The sequence below is a fragment of the Sebastes umbrosus genome, chromosome 1, assembly GCF_015220745.1.
Source record: "Sebastes umbrosus isolate fSebUmb1 chromosome 1, fSebUmb1.pri, whole genome shotgun sequence".
In the NCBI taxonomy this organism is placed as follows: Eukaryota; Metazoa; Chordata; class Actinopteri; order Perciformes; family Sebastidae; genus Sebastes; species Sebastes umbrosus.
This window is the reverse complement of record NC_051269.1, coordinates 11,939,186-11,963,703: the sequence shown is the minus strand read 5'-3', so window position 1 is coordinate 11,963,703 and position 24,518 is coordinate 11,939,186. Positions and strand designations below refer to the sequence as shown.

The 24,518-nt window shown below is 43.3% G+C and overlaps 1 protein-coding gene across 4 annotated transcripts in view; it reads right to left on the bottom strand.

Annotated features, from left to right (window-relative positions):
- Window positions 1–24,518, bottom strand: part of pax7a (paired box 7a) — a 51,350-nt gene that overhangs the window by 5,255 nt on the left and 21,577 nt on the right. For all 4 annotated transcript variants that reach the window (XM_037780741.1, XM_037780748.1, XM_037780734.1 and 1 more), the window contains 3 exons: window positions 21,254–21,453; window positions 12,013–12,178; window positions 11,430–11,623 (listed from right to left, as the gene is read on the bottom strand). In XM_037780741.1, the coding sequence (XP_037636669.1) occupies window positions 11,430–11,623; window positions 12,013–12,178; window positions 21,254–21,453 (560 nt within the window). The remainder of the gene's footprint in view (window positions 1–11,429; window positions 11,624–12,012; window positions 12,179–21,253; window positions 21,454–24,518) is intronic.

Here is a 24,518-nt window from a genome sequence, read left to right as displayed (position 1 = left end):
AGTGTGTATATTATTCATAGTGCATAAAAGCTTCCAATTCAATATTCTAGATTAATGTAATAGCATGTGACACTCGTCAGAAGAAGGTCTCAAAATATGTTAAAATGGAAGAGATTACCTCTAGTGCTAGCCCAGTCTGGAGCACAGCGGCCCAGAACACTGTGAAGAATTTACTTTTCTTATGCTGCGAGTTTCTTTAAGTGAAAAAGGAAAGTGGAGTGTGTGCGTGTGTGTGGGAGGGGGGGCGGGTGGTAAAAAGGGGAATTGTCCCACACATGCTTCCCTCCTATAGGCAGGGAAGCCTTCCCTTCAACATCAGGTTCATGTTGAGTTTTGCTATGCTGCACTGGCCTTTGGCCCCTTGGCTGCTAAACCAATTAGCCCATCATGGAGGTGGTTACACAGGGGTGATTCACGCACGCAGACATACGTTTGCATGCAAACGGACACATAGAGGCGACGCAGGGGCAAGCCAAACAGTCCGCAAATGATGCACTACGCCAGGAGTACCGCACTGAGGGAGAATTAACTGTATTCTGAAATTAATCAGAAAAAGGCCTCCCAGGAAATATGAAGCATCAGAAACATAAAGGCTGTTTAGTCATTTCCACATGTTAATTCTATCAGTATGGGAACCCCCCCACAACCCTCGTCCCCTCCACATCTGCGGACAAAGCATGTGACATGTATCCATAAGAGGGAGATTCATGGCTCTCTTCATGCCGGACACATGTGATGCTTCCTCCCATATGGAGCCGAGCTGCACACTCTGAGGAGGAGGAGGAGGAGGAGGAGGAGGAGGAGTGTGTGTCCTGATGGTGGAGAGAGTGAAGTGGGGGGGAGGCTTGTTAAGTGTCCTGAGAGAGACAGCTGCAGGGCACGAGTCCATTTTAGTCATTGGTTAATTGGAGCTTGATTACATCGCTTCCTTATGAAATAGAATAGCCAACAATTGGCCCGATTATTATTCATGCTCATAAAAGTTCTTCAAAAGAAAATGACTTCTTATCGCTGACATTGTGGCAGTTTTTTGCTATTTTAGCGAATTAGGATGAGACGACCACTTTAGAGAGTCTAACGAGTGTTGTCATCTGTGAGGACGTCGCCATCCGTCAATCGTCCTTCCGCCGGAAGAGGATTCTGTCTTCATGATTTTGCTAGTTTTTTTTGTTCACTATAACAAAAATCAATGCTGTTTCAACATCGTCCTCTCAGTCTGATGAAGGTGCAGATGGAGATGAACGTATGTTTCAAGTGCCAGGTGTTGGGAGTAACTTCAGCCTCTCACCAAAGTTGTCTTCTTCCACCCACATCTACAGTATTTTATGTTTTCCGCGGGTTAATTTTAACTGCATGGCTTTGCTACTTTGATGTCCCCATAAAGTCCTCTCACTTCACATGCAGGGGTTAAATGATACTTCGTCGCGTGAGCTTGTAAAAGCCGTTTGCAGCCTTCACATATTTCTGTTGCTACATGTGATGTAAAACTAAACTTTATAGATATTAGATCTGGCACAACGTCAGTGAATTTACTCTCAGAGAGGAATAAAAAGCTTTTTGTTAGATTTTTTATATATATATATTACATGCATGGAGCTTGATAGACATTAATGGATGGATTAATTGATGGAGTTTCGCTGAATGGGGTCTGGTGCACCAGGATGTCCCTCAAGTGTTAAATTACACCTCTCAGTGTACACACAGGTGCATTAAACACGACTTGTGGAGTTTGAATTAGAGTCAAATTTTAGAGCTGAGAAAAAAAAATACATTATTTTTTCCTAACATACACTCTTGCAGAGAAGACTTCCTCCCTGCTTCCCTCCCTCTCCTCCTCTCTCCTCTCCTCTCCTCTCCCCCACCTCCCTCTCTTTTCTTGCATACAGCGTCCTCAGCAGCCACAGAGTTCGTTTGTTGTTTGACGTTGTGTGAGTGCTGGTTTGGGAGATAATGTGAGCCAGGACCTAGTTTAAAGGACAATGCTCCAGGGCCTTCCCTGCCTCTCTCTCACCCCCCCTCCCCTCACCCTCTCCTTCTCCTTTTTCCGCTCCCTCTCTACAGATAGATTACTTTATAAATAATAATAAAAAAGTAATTAATTCTCTCAACTTCTGAGCCCTCCAGCCTGTGGCGAAGTGAAGGGGGGTGTGGGGGGGAGGGAGTGTAAATTGATACAATGTGCATCCTTTCAGATAAATAAATAGCGCACTTGAAACACAAAAAGAGACCCTTTCATACCTCCCTAATTTCTTCAACAGTCAAATTACAGTTTTTTTTTTGTCTGCGTGAATGTTTGACGAGATGTTCTTTGTTGGATTTCTTTCCAGAATAAAACAATGTGACGGAGACAGAGCTGAGAGAAACACTGTGAGTGATACAAGAAAAAATAAAAACAAAAAGAAGGGGGGAAAAGGCAGAAAAGAAATAGAGAGCAGATGTGCTGCAGCACCACTATGTTTTATTCAAAGTTGTTGGTGTTATTGCACTTTTTCAGTTTAGTTCTAATATAATTGATAATATTTAAATGTGCAGCATTTATGCCTTTTTATACTTAGCAGTATGCGCCTCAAATCTAGTGTTTGTTCTTGTTCAAGCACCTGGCGATAATAAGTGGGCACGTGAACTAAAACAACACAAATTCACAAATGTGAAAAAGGAAACGGAGCAGTGAAAATATGATAGCCTATAGAAAGAGGGCGAGAGGGGCAGAAGAGGGAAGAGAAAGTGATACAGAGTGAGTGAGAGGAAAGTGGAGGCTTTGGGAAGTACAAAGACTCCTGTAGGACTGCGCTGGCCTGAGGGCTAGCCTGCCTGGAGAGCTGATAGGAGCCCCTTCTGTTCCATCCCCGGCGCCAGCGCCAACACACCCCACTCCACAAATACTCTTAATCTGCGCAAGACTGGATTAGTTCCTCTGTCACCGATAGCACCCTGTTCTGCCCAAATCAAAATGCCCCCAAGATGTACCTTTAAGTTAGGCAGAGGTCACCGGGGCAGGCTGGGAAAAAATGAGCCCTCCAAATGTCTGTAAGTTATCTGAGTGGTACAGAATAGCATCTTGCACCTTAGCAGATCTGCCTGGCTGATATACTCGCTTCAGCAGAGAGTGATTAAAGATCCACAGTGATGACACTGAATTTCAGATCAATATTTGAAGGCCAGTCCTGAGGGTGTGATTACAGGACGAGAATATATACTGTTTAATTCTGACATCCAGGAGTCACACAGAGCCAGTGTCTGGAAAGTGTCTGACTTTGACAACTGCAAAAATTTGAAATATAGACATTTCAAAATAAAAGTAAAAATATTCTACTTTAAATAGATATTAAAATAGTTATATTATATTTTAATATAAATATATATACTATGCTTATAAGAAAAATAAATATATATATAACTATTTATTTAAAAACACAAATAAAATAAATATATATTATTTTAAACATATATCAAAGTATTTATTTTACATTTGAATATAATAAATGGTATATATATATATATATATAATACAAAATAAATAAAACAAATATATTTATTCATGCATATATATATATATATATATATATATATACATATACATATGTATATATGCAGAAAAAATATAGATATTTTCTTTAATGGCTTTGCTGAATAAAACTTTCATTGCTTCAAATCTTCATTTAAAAAAATCTGAATCCAACATCTAATAACCTGAAACAAAACAAACATGAAGGAATAAATAAGAAATGAAAATATCAGGGACCCCCCCTCCCAAGTCAGTCGACTCCTGCTCCCACAGCGTCCCACCCTTCCCCCATCCCTCACATGAGAGGGCCGGCCCAGCGGGCAGTAAGGCCCCTCATCTGAGCAGACAAAATGACTATTTAAAAATAACAGTGATTGCATAAATTGAATTAAAGCGTTTTGGTCACGGTGGAGGTGGCGCGAGGGGTGGCGTGGGGCCGCAGCAGACAGTCGGGACGGTGGCAGGCAGCAGATGACGGGCTCTGGCCTGCATGCCACTGCGTTAATTGGCCTCGGCACATTAATAAAAACTGAAAAGTGTCTTCCACCATGCAGCGCCATAGGATGAAGAGACAGAATGAGAGGTGGAATGGGAGGAAGGGTGGGGGGATGCTGGAGGGAGAGGAATGGGCCTTTGAAGAATGTGGTCCGTATGGGGGGGGGTTGGTGGTGGTGGTGGTGGGGTGCTAATTGTGTTCAATTAATTGGCTGATTGGCAGTGACAGAATCTGGGCACTGACAAGTCAGGCACAGATGAGGACGATTAGTGGGCACGGGAACAAGCTGTCACTCCTCACAACATGTTAGCCATCCTGCGCCTGTGTCTCCTCTCCCTGTGAAGCCGTTCATGCGTACAAAGAAAAGCTGAAACAAGTGGAAAAGGAATATTTATTTTAAGGTTGTCCATACCTCATTCATTTCATTAAGCTAAATCCTCTCCAGCCCACTTTAGCTCGTGCTAGTTTTAGTGTTGAAGAAAGCACAGCTGCTCAAGCTGCGAGGAAGGTCCCCCCCCCCCAGCCTCCGCTCCTAAACATCCCACAGTATAAGCTATAAACTTGGCCCTGCGCTAACCAGAGGTTAATATGCCGTCTATTGGACTGCAATTGGAGAACGTGTGGGGAGCAATCCTCTATTCTCTGCTAGTGATATGCTTGAGTAACTATGGGATGGATTCAGCCACTGGGAACAAGAGAGGCCCCTTCAAAGCGCGCGCGCACGCACACACACACACACACACATACACACACACACGCACACACACAGACTTCAACTCTCCGCACCTTGCACCAACGCCTCTTCTAAATTAAACGGCAGATTTTCTGATTCCAGGAGAGTGGTTTCAGCGAGGCAGGGCCCGTGTGTGTGTGGAAAGCGAGGCGGATCGAGGGAGTGAAGGAGAAAAAGGGGGGAGGAAGAGGAGGAGGAGGAGGAGGAGGGCGGGGGTTGTTTGCTAAAAACAGCAGGGGCCAGGTCTGGTGAAAAATGTCAGGTCAAATTGTTCTTGACAGTGTTAATATCTGCACCTCATAGCCATAATTACATGTAAATAAATAGTGAAATAGCTCTCAGCTGGAGACTGAGAGGGGCGAGCTGCTGCATGAGACAACCAGCTGAGGACCCGACCACATCCCATATTCTCATCTCATTGTCAGGAGGAAGAGAGGAGGCGAGAGAAAGAGACACGTGCAATGAACCGTACTGGGAATAGATACTCATATTTCAAGCCTTTCTTTTCTTTTTTTTACTAAGCAAACTGTGAGTGTTAGATCAACTTTGCAAAGGGGTCACAAGCACAGCGAAGTCCACAGCGAAGCAGGGACCGAGACACCAATGAGGGACATGCAGAACGAGACAGGGGAGGAAAAGAGGGACAGAATGAGAAAACGTGAGAGAGAGAAAGAGTATTAATCACGGCTATGCACCTGTCAGAGTGGCATCTGGAACTAAGAGGAACCACATGCAGCTAGACAACAACCCGAGACCTCCGGCTAGCAGGACAGGTTCTCCTTCTTCCCCAGCCGTCCCATAACCCCCTGCGCCCTGACCCTCGACCCCAGAGATAGGTCACCCAGCGTATATGCCCCAAAGACACTTCACCTGCCCAGCGGCCTGCTATCACAGACTGTATTTAAACCTGCAGTAGGCAGTATACTTTTGCCGTCATTGGGCAAAAATTCCATAATAACCTTTCAGCATATTGTAATTCAAGTGTTCTGAGAGAAAACTACACTTCTGCACCTCCTCATGGCTCTGTTTTCAGACTTTAAAAAATCTATCTTTGCTCCGTCTGGTGGGTGGTGCTTGGTATTTCCTCAACTGATCTCAACATGGCTGCCGGGTCACAAACTTTCTCATTTTACAGCTAAACTGTTCACTACAAGATGTTTCTGAAAACATTTGAGGAGAGAAATAGGCATTACAGTAACAGAATATTGATTCATATTTGATCAGCGCTGCCTAGTTTGACCGTATGATCAGAGTTAGCGAGTGATTGACAGCTGAGACGGCAGACTCCAGGTCAGCTCTGACTGCTTGTTTTCCTCCGGTCTGTGAAGTCTTGCCGATGCCATTAGGAGCACCGGAGGACACCGTAGGACATCGGAGGACACCGGAGGACACCGGAGGACATCGTAGGACACCGGAGGACACAGAGGCACCCGATTTTTTTCAGATTACCTGTCTCATGCACGACTCTCAGGATATAGTGACAGTTTTATAAAAATAACTTTTATTTAATCATATTTGCTCCATCGCTACCCACTGCTGCTATAATTATTCTTATTATTTCCATCCAAGTCACCTTCAAATTGTGTATGTATGAGGCTGGAAATCTCCGCAGATGAGCATGTGACACAGTGCACGTCCGTGTGTAATAGGTATTTTAGATAGCATCGGTGTCTGCGCCTATACTTTAATAAAAGGCAGTACCACTCGCCACCTTATAGGCATTTCAACTGCGTGGGACACACAGCATGTGAATCAGTCGCAGTCATTTTCCTCTTTAAATCCCCATCTTCTAGGATTTACTGAAATTCATATTGGCTGCCTCTGCAAGATAAATGTAAATCACATTCCCTTATATTTACTATTTATCAGGATGCAGCAGCTCACTTTCAGCGGGAAATATCTCTTACCCGCACACAAACACCCTTGCATTTAAATAGCATTTTTATTGTCCGCCATAGCCTTTCATCTGGGCGTAGGGAGAAGAGCTGCCTCTCCAGGGGAGAGAGTTGGAGCAAGAGAGGAAGGTGGGGAGAGAGAGAGGAAGAGAGAGCAAAGCACTATTGGCAAGGCATCATGGGATGACAAAAAGCCAAATGGAGGGAAGGAAGGTTGGTAGGTGAAAAATAGATTATGAATACATAAAGCTCCGACCAAAAATATTTTGGAATGGTGAAGAAAATGGCTTCACTCGGGTGCTCAGGAGACGTAAAGAGAGCAACAAATGGCTCAGGTATACAGACGGCCAGTAAGCTGCAGCACTGCATGTATGTAAAGCTGCAGCTATGACCATGATGTGCTCCATGAGTGGCGCTCTGTGGTTATGTAAAGTGTCTTTGAGTTTAGAAAGAGAAACCATATTAATAGTTATGTCATACTTCATATAAACTACAGTCCATGCAGATATAAGTCTCTGCAGAGAGAAACCAAGATACATCATCACACAGAGGACAAAGAGCCAACGCAACACGACGACGACCACGATGTGTGCAGAGGTGCATTTCTGGTGTCACACGCGCTGAATCTTTCCTCAGAGTTCAAGAGTGTTGCAAAACAACAGCAAACACTAATAATCTGTGCAGAAACAGTATAGCCAGTGGATATGATTTACAGTCCTTGGATTTTCTTGGCAGCTGCCAACAGCAGGTCTCTTTTTTCTGAAAGCCTCTTACATCTTTTTTTATACTTGCCAAATTGAAACAGTATTTGTTTTAATGGGAGTTCTAATTAACCAGTATGTATTCCCCCTCTTGCTCTGCGAGTGGCTGAGCTATGAATGCAGGCTATGTGCTCATCCCCTTTGATTTGTTGTCAGTGGAGCCTGCCAGCTGACACAGTGCCCGGTGAGAGGCTTAATGCCCAAGTTTTAATAATGTGGGGGACTACATGAATCTCCCCCTCTCATTGGTATTCAGGTGCAGGATGTCTTGTTAGAAGTCAGGGAGGGAGGCGGAATGAAGCCAGAGCTCCAGATTGTTCCGTACATTTTCCCCTCTCCATTTTTTTTTTTTTTTTTTGGCAACGGCGGAGCTTGCTTCTTAAAAATAATTCATCCCGTTTTTAAAAGAAGCGTCTGCGCTAGCTAATGGAAGAGCAGCAGCACAGTTTGGAGTCTCCCCTGGCTTATCTCTCTCAGACAGTTGTGGGGAGTCGCTGGTGAGCATGGTGTCAGCGTGCGTGGTACGGTGCAGCGCCGCGCGGGCAGGCAGGCCTGGGGACACAGATCAAAGGGAGGCAGGGGTGAGAGCCGCTCTGCCTCTGATCCCGTGTACGTGTGTGTGTGTGTGTGTGTGTGTGTGTGTGTGTGTGTGTGTGTGGAGGCCCGGCCCACTCACACAGCCCAAAGGCCCTCCTCAGATACACACACATCCTTGTCATTCCAAAACACACAACACTTTCATAAAAACTGCAAAACAGAAAAAAAAAGTTCCTCACAAAACTTTGCAAACTTCCTTCATTAAAACAGAAATAAAATCTCCATCCGTCACACCTTTGACTTCCCACTCTCCCTATCACGTCTCCCTATCATTCTGAATAACCGTACAACATCACTGCAAAAGCATTCAACAGTTTCCCCACTTTTACTCTGCAATAGAAATGCTATTATTCCCTGATTATTTCTAGAAATGTCTCTGAGGAGTGAAACCCTAGCGCTGCAACTGAGCTCCTCTCGCATGGCTTCAGCTCTCCAGTCAGTCAGTCAGTGCAGTTGTTTTCTTTCCTCTCCCAGCAGGTGTCCCTGTCATGCAATAATGAGGAATTCAGCCCAAATGTCTCCCCACAAATGCAATGCCCATGAACGCCGCTTCAAAGAACCATTTGAAAAGTATCTAAAAGGCTCTTTAGCGTTTCATATTACCAGGGTTTGTTGGAAATATACAATATTCTTAATAGATGACTGTGTTGGCTGTCAAAGCATGCCCTCTTCAGTTATAGGAAGGCTGCCTGTCCTGTTGTTTTCTAGTCAGAGTATGCAAAATTCAAATTTGTATGAAGCCGAGACAAAGGCCTGTTTCAAAAGGAATATTAAAAGCGAAAAAGACCACAAAGAAAAAAGCAGATACAAGCTTAAATCTTTAGGTAGAGATAGATACTGGAATGCCTGTCCTCCGTGCCCTTTCCTTCTCTCCAACACCTGCTGTGCCGCTAAATGAAACAAGACCAACAACAAAACACACTTCTGGTTTCATACCTTTGGCCCAGCCATGCACAGCTTCACTCTCACCACCCCTAATATATTGCCTCCCTCAACCAGCCAAACACGTTGTATATCCCACAATGACAGCAGCCAGTTTGAGTGCGGACGGCTTTTCCACCGCCTGTAATGGGAAAATGTGTGCTGTCGGGATAGGTTATGGGATTGGGATGGACGCGGGCTCCTGTCGGGACTGCTGAACGTTGCAGGATTCCATTACAGACTTGGCACCGCGCCACCGCAGCCCATTTACTGGGAATCAGAGAATTTCTGTCAATCTTTACAGCAACCGCTAGGCCATCAATGCCAGACACTTGAAGAAATAGCTTGCACATACCAATGCACAAGCATATCTCATGCAAACAGATGCTGTCTGTAACTTACAATATCAAATTCTCATTTCCATCTCGATAGAGAGTTTCTTTGTGTTGCTTTTTTTTCCATTACAGAGAGGGGAAAACAGGAAACGTGCTGTAAATCATGGAAAATAAACCACCTGGTGTGTCGATAATTTTCCAAAACCGATTTTCCGTTTGATTTAAATTTGTTTAAATGCAAAGACAATACTTAGTCGAGGTAAACTTAGTGTTTATTGTGTGACTTGTTTTCTGTGTTGTGAGTTTTATGTGGATAGTTTGTGAAGAGAGAGAGAGAGAGAGAGAGAGAGAGAGAGAGAGAGAGAGAGAGAGAGAGAGAGGGAGATGGGGGCTGCCCAGCCCAGCAGGACGCTGCACCACAGAGTGAACTCTGATTCTGCTGTCAGTGGGAACATTCATCTCCATGCTGAGAGACTGATAGGAATGCCACACAGCATTCTGCATGCATTCAATACATTTCAATTCTGTGCACTGCAAACACGGTGTGACATGTCAAAACATCTACACCGCATGCATTTGCCCCTCAGAAAAAAAAAATGAATTTAAGTTCTAAATAAATAAATGAATCAAAAAACAAATAAAATGCATTTCAGGTGGGTTTTTTAAAAGACTTGATAGAGTAATTGAATAGTGAAAATCCATGCTGTACAGTTGCCCAAAGGCTCCTGTCCTAATCCTCACTATGACAGGAAATGTTTAATATCCCAACACATTCTTGAATGCCTGTGAAGAGAGGGAGAGAAAGCGACAGTGCACCCCATGCCAGTATTAGAGAGAGCCATTAATGAAAAAAGAAAAAAGAAAAAAACGACTCCATGTTCCTGGTGTTTTTCTGCAGGTTTGCAGTGAGAGCATTAGCAGTTAAAGCCCCTGTGCCACGATTAACAATCAAACACGCTGTGAGCCTCCATGTTATCCTCCGTCGCTCCAGCAGGAGAGAAAATCTCTTTTTTGTCACAAAATCCTTAATTCTTTCTTCTCTGAAGAAAGAGGGTAATACCAAGAATGTTTCCAATCTGCTTTGAGAAATATTTGAAGAAAAAAAAAAAAAAACTCCCAATAAAACATGTGTGAACGACGGGGTAATTGTGGACAAATGCAGCATTGAAATTCATTTTCAACTCTTTACACACCATTTCAATCTTATTTTCTGCTTGTTAACCACATCTTGTTGGTGAGGGTGGGCAAGACTGGCCAGTATTGATGGGTAATTGTGTATAATTCACTCCGTACACACGATTTGCATCAATACAAATCATTTTTCATTCTGTGCTACTTAAAGCTCAACCCTCACCATAGAGTCGCATTTAAACGCTCATTAATGGAGGTGTCCAAAGAGGTTAACATGTGAAATCCGGCACGTTTCACAAGAGGAAACCTGCACATAGTGTGTCACGCGTTAAGATGGCACAGAGGAGGATGGGTGAAGAAGATATTTTAGGGATTTAAACTGCAATTAGGAAGCCCAGAAACCTAAGTAGCCTGGGTAATGTTCTTCTTTATCGTGACATGAGAGTGCACGAGAGCATGTGAAGTGGCCAGCAGGATAGAAAACCTCACACATAGACAGAGAGAGAGAGAGAGAGCACATCGCTTCTGTTACTCTGTACATGAAGCTGCCTGAAAATCATGCAGTAAAAGAGATGAAGAAAATCGCTACATAGCACTGGAGTCTTCCAGCTGCAGACAATTACGTGAAGAAGATTATGGGTCTACATTTATAAGCTTTAGCTAATTATTTCATCTGCATGTGTTCTCACTGCGCTGCGCAAGGATTTAGACGTCCCAGGAAAGTCGAAATCGCTGTTTGGAGCAGCTTGGAGTACTTGCGGTGCTATCAAGATGAATTTTAATTTGTTGATGTTAATCCAATTGTTTTACAAATGTAGCAATTTAGAGTAGCTAAAATAAATCCCGGGCTTTAGAAGGCGAACATAAAAGCCCACACTGGCAGTTATTTTGCTGAACATGCTGTTTCTGAATTTTAATTTCAGTCAAATACAATTAAATATTCTGAACAGTGAGAGGAGGAGGAGGAGGAGGGGGAGGTGCGGGGTGGTAGACCTATATGTGGGAACATTATATGTACTGGGAGGATGTGTGGAGGTGAAACTTGTTGGACTGACCTGTGGGGAGAGCCCGTTGCCAACGGAGTTCATGTGGTTGCCGGACGCCGAGGGGCTCATGAAAGTATCGGAGTAGCTGGAGAAGCCGTGGCGGTTGGACGAGAGACCGTAAGCGGAGCTTCCGTCAGCAGTCAGGCCTCCCTGGTGCATGGAGGACGGAGGCAGGGGTTGGGGTCTGTGCAACGTACTGCCCTCTGACACCGAGAACAACACAAACAGGTAAGAGAGAATCGAGGGGGGAAACACACTCAAAATCCTAAACAAGAAGCAGGCCTCAAAATTTAAGCCCACTAAGTCATAAATCATACATTAAGTGTCCTTCTTGCAAATTGGTTACCATAGAAAAAAATGTCTCTTTATTATGCCCCACTGTGACAAAGATGTGATTGTAAACATAACTACTTGCTGCACGGTTCTTCTTATATGCTGCACATGGTTCATATATAATTTTTAATCTTATTAACATGAGCATAAAATATAAATGCATACCACAAATAAATAGGACTAATGTACCAAAATTAGATTAAACCAAAGTACAGATCATAGGCTACTGTGTGTATGAAATATTTTGTGGCGGTCTTACCCTGCGATAGCGTGGTGCCGGGGTAGCCGGACTCTTGTAGCTGGTATGTGGGTAAACTTGGCATCCCTGTTGGCGGGAATCCTCCAGGAAGCAGGTGGTTGAAGGCCGCTAGCTGATTGGCCCCGGCCTGTTTACGCCACCGAGCTCGCCTGTTGCTGAACCACACCTGAGAAGAGGAATACACGACTTCAAATCAAATTGTTTTTACTCATTTTCAGCTTTGAATGTTGAGATCCTGCAGGTTACAAGTGTTTTATTTTTTGTTCACTTAAACTCTATTTGTGTTTGTGCTGCGAGCGTTTGACTGCGGTCGACTCCCAGTAAAGTCTGCCGGTTCCTGCCACCTGTGATTAATCTGCCAGTTAGCGTGAGTGGTGGTGGTGCTGGTGGTGGTTGAGAGAGTCCCTGTGGGAGCTGCCATAGAGGCTCAGTGGTCCGTCCCTGTTGTTCTTAAGTGGCTGAAGCTGTGATCTGTGTAAACAGGCTGCCCTAAGCCCTCTTCAGAGGGGAGAAGTCAGTTAAAGGTCAGAGGTAGGCCACTAGCCTCCACATCACACACCTCAAGTATGTTTGTGAAGCTACTGGATGCTTTGAGAGAGGCCATCACTTCTCTGGAGACGCAGAGAAACATTAACTACTGCTGTGCTGTTTTAACGTATGGTTGTTTTTAAAGCTTTAAAAGTCCATTTAAAGAGAACGATTTTAACTTTAGAGTCGAGACACAGACTTTTGTGGCTGCAAAATAGCGAAAAACGCACACAAAATGAGCAGGACCAAAGCGCAGACACACAATGTCAATTCCCTGAATGAAAAGGGGGAAAAATAGGACTCTTTTGAACCGCAAAGATTTACACATTTTAAAAAGGCTTCTGCTTCAACAAAACATGAATATAATCAGGCCCTTTTGAAAAGAGCCAGCAACCTGTTCCATTTAACCAAGACAAGGCCCGGGCTTCACTGTGTGCTAAGGGTTGAAGGACATTGATCTATGCCTCGCACAGGCAATTCATCAGAGTTTAATACACTGTCAGCGCAGTTCATCTACTGTTGTGTTTCAAACGGCCCGGGCCATTGTGAGAGCACATGAAAGAGGGGGACAAAAGCCCCTCCATACGCCACGGAGAACAGTGGACACAAAGAGGGGGCGTCCCTTTTAAACAGGTCTTAAAGAGGGACACTTTCAAGGGGACTTACACAGCGAAATACTCACTGCTTTTCGGGGGGCTGCCTCTTTTTGTACACACAAACATACATATAAACTCGTATAGGCCTACAAGGGATCTCAGCCCAACGGAGATCTTAATTTGAATGTGGTTCTTTTCCCACACAGTCGCTGCCTCTGCTAAGAGTCAACCAGGTGATTTTTTTTTGCCTATAGTTTGGTTTGGCTCAGTAGAAAGTAAATGGGATGCAACAGGCGATGACTGTGACGGACGAACCTCAAACACACAACTGGAAAACCAACAGGAAATCTTTATCTCAAGCCCGATTGCCTCTGAAGACCCCGTTTGAATCAATCAGCTATTACAAAACAAATGTGGTGAGTGGCTCCAGTGAGATTTCTGCTATTGGGATGTAGTGGAGCGTGGTCCGAGGTCTGAACTAAGCTCCTACTGGGCCAGACAAACAGCTGCCTGGCCCAGGGGAGGGGGGCACGGGGGGCACACCCCTTTCTTCCACACACTCCCCATCACCCCACCCCGCGGTGCCACTTCACCTCCGACCTCATCCACTCACCCCACCCCTCTTTTATGTTCACTTTAACTTCCTTCCCCCGTTGTCATCCAAAAGCTGAGGAAGGAGGTGTTCCATCATGGCAGACACAAAACACTTAAACGTTTTGCCACTTTCCTTTTGTCCCTGTTGCATTTTCAGCTCTTTCTCCCACTCCTAACTTAATGTTTCCAGTGCGTACGTAGATTGATTTGCAGCCGCTCCGCCGCGATGTTAGACATTTCATTTGTAAAAATGATTTCTCTAACAAATATGATGGTTCTTAACACTGTAGGTTGAATGTAAATTTATAAATGTATCAAGATGGCTAATAAAATCCATCGAGAATACAAGACATGGAATTGAAATTTGTTTTGAAAATCATTACACAGGAATGTGTCATTATGTCAGGGTGTTTCCTTCCTGATCTGACCCTGTGTCCTTGAAAGTACATTTATATACTACTAAATTGTTTTTTCAATTGCTTCTCAACTGCATAAAGATTGTGGTTTTAGTTACACTTTGTGTCTCCTACTTCAAGTCACTGTTGATTTTTTCAATATTAAACCAAGACCCCGATCATACCTTAACCCTGACTGGGTGCTGTGAGTGGCTAAACATAACGATAAAAAGTTGAATCATGCTTTAATTGCTACACTGTGGGGAAGACAAATGCAATAAGTTGTCAATAAACATGTTGCGGCGTTTCCTTATTATAGAAAATGTGATCCAGCCTGCATTAAGTTTCTTTCAAAAATGTATTTGCTGTTGCAAATTAGTAGACTATAAACATTATTTCAAGGGGACACGGATGTGTGATCACAATCCCTTCGCTGCCAGTTTAACTTAACCATGATTATTATTTGTCATTATTTCATATGTTTGTTTACATATTATTATTTATACAATATATTTTCCTGACTATTGATTTGTTTGTTATAACACTACCTAGGAACAATGTTTACGTCCTATGTTGTGCAGGGGGACACATTTAGTTGTGGCAATTTCCTCCAAGAACACGTCTTTATACTGCGCTCAAAGATTTAAGTTTAAGGTGATACTGCATTGTCTGTTTTTGAAGATTTAGTGGTATTCAAGTGGACTCATTGGTTGCGTGCAGCCAACGCGGTATGTTTATCTGTGTTTGTATATTTGCAGTTACATTTCTACAGTGTGTGTGATGTGAATGTAATTATTCTGCACATTGTCATGTATTTTGAACACGGTGGATTTGATGACAGTGATGTTGACTGAGGTGCAGTTAAGATGAATAAATCCATCAGTAACAGAGGAACCACGGTGTCGTGTAGCCAGAAAAACTCACATAGAGGAACGTCAATGACGGGTATCCTCGTAATTTATTGGAATTTACCGTATTCTCAAGCTTTGAACAGGTTTGCTTCAACATCAACACACTAAACTTATGTAAACTACCAAACAGGCTGCAGCTCTATTGAGTTAGTGAGCGCAGAACCCGGGTGCAATGTGTCCACTTTAATACGTGAGCATATGCCGCTGACTGAGTGGACCGTTGTCAGACTCTCAGCACAGGCTGGGATAAACATGTACACAAGTGGCGATGCACATGTGCACGAGTGCCCATATGCTATCACACACATGCATACATTACGTACACTCACATTCGCTCTCGCATAGACTAGCACACAGCCTGAAGCTGAGGATTTGAGGCTGCGCTCTGGAACCTGATCACAAAGTCACCTTGGACCACAGATTCTCCTCTGCTCTCCCCAATCCGGTTTAATTCTCTGCAGTACAGAGAGCTGCAGCGCTCCTCCATGTCTCCCCTATCTACCTTACAAGTGTGCCGCCGAATTCATGTGGCTCACTTCTGTTTCCTTTTCACGCACTAAAAGGTTTCCCTGCATCCAGTGCACTTGGATGCGTCTGCACTGCATCTCTGAGTTGGTTGTGGGGAAGGTTTTTTTGGGAGGATGGAAGAGCAGTAACCCATCTTACAGAAGTCAAGCTGAGCCCTGCTTGTGAAACAAAAGAGGAAGGCTTGGAGGAAGACATAGCTGGAAGAGGGTGAAGGTTGTTGTAGAGCACAACTGGAAGAGGAAACCTGCAATCGGATAACAAACATTCACAGTTTTAGTCTCTAGTTTGGTGGCTTGCCTCTAATCTTCCATTCACTCTCAGCCGACAGAATCGCATCCTAGCGATCAAGTGGCATTTCCTTATCGCTGATTGGCGATAATACGCACTCGCAAACATTGTAAACGTGTGACACTGCACTGCAGTAAAATCTCTCTCTGTTGTTTCTCTTAAATAGGATCACTCATATTTCAGAATTCCCCGTTCAGACAATCCTCCATGAATTATTTTGTCAAAGACGAGCCACTGAATGTGTGACGCCTTTCAGGAGCCAATTTGCAACATTCGGTAGATGAATACCGAGAGCCGAGATAATGACAAAACAAAATGTGCTGCTGACTTCATATCCACAAAAACACAGAGGGGTGATGCAACCAGCCTCAACATACAAATCCTCTTCTGTCTCATACCACGCAATACCCCCCTCCTCCTCTTCCTCCTCCTCTCTCCTTCCCCTCTTCTTTCCCCTCTCTCTCTCTCTGATTCCCTCCCTGCTTGCCTTCCAGACTGGCACTATGCTAATTAAAGTAGCTAGGAGTGTGAATTTGAGAGGAGAGTGGGATTAGCTTGATAAGTATCAGGAGTACAGAAGCACTGTACCAAAGTCATTTAAATTCTAATAATAAGAAACTGTTAGAACATTCACACTGATGCATTGCAACAATTTCTCCCCTACAATCTACACAAATCCTATTTATTCCTTTATGAAACATAAACCCATACTGGCGGGAATACAGTTGCCTGTTGGGTTTGGTTGTCACCACTCAGCTCCATTGTGATTCTCTCTCTTGCCGCTGGTACTCGACTGATATTATAACAATCGGGAAACTGTGTAGTACCTCCTGATACCTCCCTATGGGATTATATTCTCACTAGCGGTGCTGAAAAACTTGTTTAAAAGCGCCAGCGTGAATTTGCCTGCGCTGGTCTGTCACATAAAGCTATAGAAGACCAGTCTCCATATTGGTCTTTTCCCTGTGCTCATCCCGTTGCATCAACAGGCCAGCACAAGCCACAGATAAAGAGAGAAACTTTTTACCAAATTGATTTGCACGCTTTGTAAAAAAAGCAATGCTTATACCTTATTAGATTCCACTAAGTATAATAGCTACATGCAGAATGTTTATTGGTAATGAAAGAGGATCTATGTGACAGATTCGGGAAAGCGAGCCGGGGGCAGCGTGCTGAGATGATGAGCCTCAGCCGAGACTCAGGAGTCACTCTCTTAAAAACTTCCGTCTAAATGGAGGAGAATGTAATTTGCTTCATCTGAGAGCGCTGATTTACAGCAGCCCGCAGCCTATTGCCTGCACACCCACCCCCCACCTGGTCCGCTCTGCAGCGGACACAAATGGCGCCCTCTTCTCTATAATAGCTCATGGAAAGGCTGCTCCTGTTAAAACTGAGCGGTTATCAGATGGAAAGTGGCAGTGCACACTGCACCAGCGGAGCGCATACTGAAGGTAGACTTGGCACTATCCTCTCACACTGAGACAGCCTGGAACTAATTGCCGAGAGATACGGATCATATCCCACAATTTGTCAGTTGGGGTGATAAAACCATTGCGGGGCTCGTGGTGGTGAAGGAGCGCCAGTAGCTCTGCTGAAAGGGGCAGCGGGGCTGATAAAGATGGATGGTGAAAGGGTCTTAAAATGGCAGGCGAGGGCAGACACAAGGGAGTTCGCTCTGTTTATGAGTTTAGGTTGCGAGTCAGCGCTAAGCCAAACACTCAGCGCAAGAATCTAGCAGTTTAATTTACAACACAGCTTGGCGGTGGAGTGCCGGCGCGGCCATGTTTGCACCTCACATGTAAAGTTTACCTGAAAAAGAACTGCTCTGCACATTATCACCGTGTTTAATAACTAATGGGGAACAGTGAAGCATGACCGCGGACACATATTCAAGTTAAAATATGAGTCTGTGGGAGCACCGACACCCCCTGCCTATACTTTTTCTCTCGACCCCAACACCAGTTTTGTCTGCGAACAACATCTGGAAGATGCGTCATTGCAGCTGTGCTGGAGAAGTTTTGCTCTCAGGCCAAAGGGTCTCCTCTCTGCTGCCCTGTGATGGGCCTTTTGGGCACCTATGTGAAAGCCCAGCTGGTGGACATTTTCAGAACGCACACACACATGCACACACCATCAAATTCACATTTAAACAAAATACTTCCAGATCTAGTTTATCTTTATTATCTAATTCTTCATGAAAGGGGTTGGCTCTTGATGTTTGTGCGGCATTTCGGACAACGATTCCTTTGAGAAGCATTTGGGAAATTCTACATCAAAACTATCAGACTTGTATTGCAGTTAAATCTTACTTCACCAAACTGCAGTGCAACTTTGGGCATTATTTATTTTGGCTACCAGAGCCCCTTTCTTCGTAACCCTCTCTGAAAATTAAGTTTGAGTTGACCTTTTGAAACTTTCAAAGACTTTCAGAATTAGATTAAGAGGAAAACAGCATTAACAAATTATAGCCATGACTCAAATTCTTCAGGTTTTCACATGACATCATTTAAGTCTATTATCTAACAGCAAACACACAGCAGTCACTCCGTCTTCTTTCTTGCTTTTTTTTTTTTGCTTTCATGTTTAGATATTTTTGCCAGGCTCCAGAAATACACAGGTGCTAATATAAGAATGGATTTTGTTTGTCAAACCTGAAGTGTTACTGTCCTCCATGATGACTTTAAGTTGCACTGGATCTATGCATGGCTTTAACTATGAGCTTTAATAAAATGAGTAAAACATGTGGTTTGTACAATTATGTGGCTGTATTAAACCATATTAGGATTGTTGGTTTACAAAATGCCAAATTGAATTTACTTTCTAGATATTTATAATCAAAATGTTTTGATGTTTGAGTAGATTTCCAATGGAAATTATTGATGCTTTCACTTCTTCCACCTCCTTACCTCCTATAAGAAAAACTAATATATTGCCTTATAACAGCCATGAGATAAATTTCTCCTCCCTTGAGTGAGGCATTAAACACTCGGACATATAGGACATCCGTGCGTGTTGGGGGGTTTCAAGATGGACAAAGACATGTGTGGAATTAGTTACCCCAACTGCATGTTTGTAGTGTGATGAACAGTTAGCATGCGGTGAGGAGTTTGGGGGGTTCAGAGGGAGTGTGAACGACTGTGGTAAGAGGAGAGGGGTGCCCCAGACCATTTTTTTTTACTAGCGGCTGATTGATTAATGTTGTTGTCGGGGCACTGGGTCCCTGGAGAGGATGAGGAACCCTGTGTGATATGTGGAGGGTTTTACAAGCAGCGGCGAGCTTGAAAGTGATGGGATGAGATCCTGGCCAAAGGCCGAAATGAGAAATCCATCAGGAATGCATTCCCTTTCTCTCCTCTCCTCTTTTTTTCTCCCTCTCTCCGTCTGTGGAAGAACAGCTGCTGCTATAACTCTACTGTACATATCTTCCTTCAATCTTACATGCAACTGCAGGGCACCGGGGCTGTCTGACAGCTCTCTGGGTCCGAGGTGTGAAGATGGGGAGCATTTATCTCACACGTGAAGGCTAATGATAAGCAGCAAACTCCCTTACATGCAACAGCACAATGTGGTAAAAAAAAGTGCATTTACCTCCTGACTGATGAGTAAACTATTGCTTTGGGTAAAAGAAGGGCAATAAAATTACGTTTTTCAGAGCATCAAACGGGATGCTTTTTGCTGTGTGTTTAGGGGAAAGGCTGTTCAGGCAGCACAGATCCCCGCAAGGCCTGAACAAGGTGAAACATAGCGTGAGCCTCTTTTTCTTCATGAGTCTCAGCACTGAGTGACTCCTGCACATTGGTGTTGGCAGGTGGTGTTTTTAGGGTTAGTTTAAGTCCAATTACACATGTTTAAAGTACTGGATCACCTGAAAACAGCCTACGAAAAACACATTTCCTTATTTACCCCTAGCCACGCAGATAGCCAATGGTGTGATGTAACGAAATAATATAAATATATAAGTATCTGTACTTTACTTGAGTTTTCGTATTTCTGTCAACTTTTACTTTTACTCCACTACATTCCCTAAATAAAATGTGTACTTTTGCTCCGATACATTCCCCCTAAGCGTCTTTGTTACTCGTAACTATTGCAAGCAAGCAGGTTTGGTGAATCAGTGGTCCTAGCTTGCAAGATGCATCATTCACGTGATGGACTAGTGCCAACAAAGTGCTCTCAAAGCCGTAGTTAAGTTTCGATTTCTGTTCAAGTCCAGGCAGGCTGCATGTCAGATCATGCTACTTGCGGCTACGAGGGAAAGAAAAAACTGATTTTGTTCTTTAAATACTTTAAGTTGTGAAGACCTTGTTTTTCTTCAAGTGTAATGTAGCCTACATTTTTAAGGTGGCGTACATGTTCAGAGGAATAAACTTCACAAATCTTAAAATCCTTGCTTTTTTATTAACTGCATTTACCCTTTACCTTCAATATTTAAGTACATTTAATATCAGAAACTTACTTTTGATACTTAAGTACAGTAAATATCAAACATGTTAAGACTTTTACTCAAGTAATATTCTAATAGGTGACTTTAACTTCTACAAAAGTCATTTTCTGGTTCGATATCTGTACATTTACTCAAGTGTGGCTTTTAAGGTACTTCACCCACTGCAGATAGCTTCAGTTTTTATTTGTCCAGGTTTTGCAATGGTCATTAGCAATCTATGTTTCCAGACTCAACGGCTTGGTTATTTAGGATGATCAACACATGACACACTTTTTACTACCAAAGAGATAGTCCCCATGAAAGGATTTACAGTGTTCCAGAGAAACAGAGACATTGATGATGTTGCTGTCAATTTTTTAACATGCAAATTCTTCGATTTGCATTGGGGTGGAAGCAGAAACCTCGGAGACAGATATTTCAAAACCTGGACAAATTAAACTCAAACTTTCTGCATAGCTAGGTATCGCCATATGTATGTACAGTATATTAGAAGATTAGAAAATGGGTTCTATGGGTGCCCACGAGTCTCCCCTTTACAGACATGCCCACTTTATGATAATCACATGGAGTTTTGGTTAAGTCATAGTCAAGTCAGAACACTGATTTGATGATTTGAACATATTTTTTATGCTAAATGCAGTACCTGTGAGGGTTTCTGGACAATATTTGTCATTGTTTTGTGTTGTTAATTGATTTCCAATAATAAACATATACATACATTTGCATAAAGCAAGCATATTTGCACACTCCCGCATTGATAAGAGTAATAAATACTTGACAAATCTCCCTCTAAGGTACATTTTGAACAGATCAAAAATGTGTGATTAATTTTCAATTAATTCAGATTAACTATGGACAACCATGCCATTAATCGTGATTAAATATTTTAATCAATTGACCCTATTGTATATGTTTAAATAATTAGGTTGACAGCACAGCGTTTGGTCTCACTTGTACCTGTACTCTGGCCTCTGTGAGCTTCGTCCTCTGAGCCAGCTCCTCTCTGGTGTAGATGTCGGGGTAATGTGTCCTTTCAAAAGCCTTCTCCAGCTCCTCCAGCTGCTCGGCGGTGAAGGTGGTGCGACTGCGTCTCTGCTTCCTCTTCAGGGGCAAGTCGGGCTCCGAATCTACATCTGAACCTTCGTCTGTGCGGTTACCTGAGGTGAAACGAAAAAGACACAGGGCCATCTGTGTGATCATGGAATGAAATCAAGTAAATAGTGTTTTATGTGAATTAACTGAAGGCTGTTTTGTGGAAAATAGCATCAAATCTGAGCTGCAACTGATCAAGCAGGAGCTCTAACAGCATTATCTGCATTTTTGGAGCCTCTTTTGTTGCTCCGGAGAGCGGGACCGGCAACACAGAGGATTCAAGTGACAGCTACTCCTCTCTGAATGTACAACTGGGAGAATATTATCTTAATCTGTGGATATTTATTTAATATAGAGGAGGCCCTGATACACAATCCTGCCTCAGCGAGGGGCCCCAGAGGCTGTGAAGGCAGAGGGCTGAGAGGGAGCGGGGGTGTCGGTGGGTAGAGGGGTTAATCTGCACAGGCCACCTTGCTGCTCCTCACCCTGCTTTTCTCTCTCATTGGCCCAGGGCACACTGCTCATACACAGCTCAGCCAGAGTGTATAAAATAGAGCACAATATCACACCAAAACCATTCAGTCCCGTGTGTTTCCATCTGCTGTCATTAAATGAATTAGAACATATTTTACATTACTTTTTAGGCATTCAACTAAGCTGAATTTTTGCTCGAGGAATATAGATACAGCACAAAGCTGTACAATCCGGGCCGACAGGGAAATTTTTGACAGCAAATACGCATTACCATTGCACATTACCATTATAACTGAATTTAGAAAATTGCATCATTTTCACCTCCTCTGCATGTCTATTCAAACTACATGGCCCTTTTCATTTCATGTCATAAAATTCATATTTTCATAATTTCCTCATTGAGACATTGACAAGGCGGCGTGATGTGCCAGTGTTGCTCCAGGCCTAGTTGGATTGCATCATGCACAGTCCAGAAAGTGTGGGAGAGGGAAAATAAAGGGAGATATTGAAGGAGAGGGTGTATGAAGAGATTTCTGCTTCTGACAGAGGCCCCTTTCGCTATTCAGCTCAAATGAAAACTATAATGCTCACCTGAATGTCTCGACTTCCTACCGTCTAATTCATTGTTTTACAGGTTCGATCTCTGTTTAAAGCTCACTCCAGTCAAATCTTTCAACACAAGTGGACAAAAGAATACTCAAACCTAGCCTCCAAATAACAACTGTGAGAACAAAAGAGCAACAGAGCTGGCGGAGTCTCAAGGCCAGCTCCAGAGTTTAATTAAACAAGGAATTATGGGATTATATGGAGACTATCATTACAGGCCACTCTATGAGTCTTCTACGAACATTTTTGTCCCCCTGAGCTCATGCTCAATGATTCTCTGCGGATTACATGTGGCTGCAGGACATGAGGCCGCATTCATTAAATCAATTCTTCAGTCTTATCCTTTTTAATAAAGATTGATTCTTGAAGCACAGGCTCACTCCGCGGCAGAACACCCTTGAACATACAAAGTTGAATATGTACATACACCACATATCCCTTTGTTGGTTTTCATGAGGATGCGTATATCCATTTGCCCGTTAACTTGCCATGACGACACTCGAGACCAGCCCGGCAGTCTGCAGATCACTTTCCAAAGTCACCTCTGTGTCCTACAGGGAGACGTGGGGGCCAGAGTAGACACATACTCGAGGGGCTCCGAGGAAGACAACTAAAGTCCTCTCCTCCTTAAATTATTTTCTTTTCCTCCCCTTTGTTTGAGGCGCTTTCACAGACTTTATTTTGCGAGTAAACCGCTGTGGCAATCTGTGTCACATTTAGCATGCTATCAGGCTAATGACTGATAAACCTCAACAGACAATAGCTTGTACGTCTGCTCTCCATTAAGCCCTACAGAGCCAACACATCTGCTCTTGTACATGAACGAGAAGCACAAGGTCAACAGCCCTGCCTGTAATGAGCAAGGGAAAATGGAAAATGGCACACGCTGCATGGGGCCAACTGGGATTGGGGTTGGACATAAAACTCATCTATATGCTGGTGACTACATTTGGCGAATCAAAGACAGAAAATACATTAAAACACATGGCTGCTTTCCATGTTGATGTAAGACACGAGCCTGACACTGATTTCTGGTTGTTACAATAGTCCGTCCAAAGAGAAGACGGCTTGTTTGTAGGTACAAGTAGGTTTAAAGACAGAAAACAACCATTTTTCAGTCTCTTTTCCCAACAAAAGCACTTTAAAATCTTAATTTCATGTCTCTTTTTCCCCCTCACACATGTGCCAATGTTAACAATCACAGGCAAAATAGGACTCAGCGAGCAAAATCCCTGCAGGGCTGTCGAAGTCAATTCCTTAATGGTCCGCTCGGCACAAAAAGGTACATTCTGATTAGACCTTCCTATAATACGACGGTGGTAATTCCATTCACAGGTTCATGGGATATTGATAAACCACTCATGCCTTGTCTCATTACTTATCATCCAATTAGAATCTAATTATGTGCCATCCAGTGGGCACGATTACCGCCGTGTACTCTCCTCCAGGGGCCCTCTGAGCTTTTTCCCAGATATTGATTTAAAATTGCGCCTATTATAAATAGGAATTAATCAGGTTCACACATTGCTATTTCCAGGTAAGTGCTTGATTAAGATTAGAGATAACACTGGGTATGGTTGGCGAAAAAGCTACCTTAACCTAAATTGTAATGACTTGTGAAAGAGATGTTTTCAATACAGGAACTAGTTTAAAGGTTTAATTGAAGAGGATCAATCCCTGGACTAAAATAAGACTGTTCTGCATATAATTGACAAAACAATATAAAGGTGTTGTTAACGACTTGTAGCATTAAAGTGTTTTGATCGGGGCATTGTGCTGGAAAACTCAGCTTACTAAACAAACTATGGTTGCACAGTGGATGAACACTTGCCTCCACACGGCTCTCAACATGGCACAAAGCACAAACAGTGCAAAAAAAACGCTCAACGATGGGTGGCTAACAGTCTTATTATAACATTGGGCTCTACAATTCCACGTCAACCGACGTTGTGATCAGTTGTAACCGCCGTATGAGCGCAGTTCAGAGTGGCGGTGATTAGCTTGCCAGCTAGTGAGGCACAACAGAGAGACTAGCATGCATTAAGAAGCA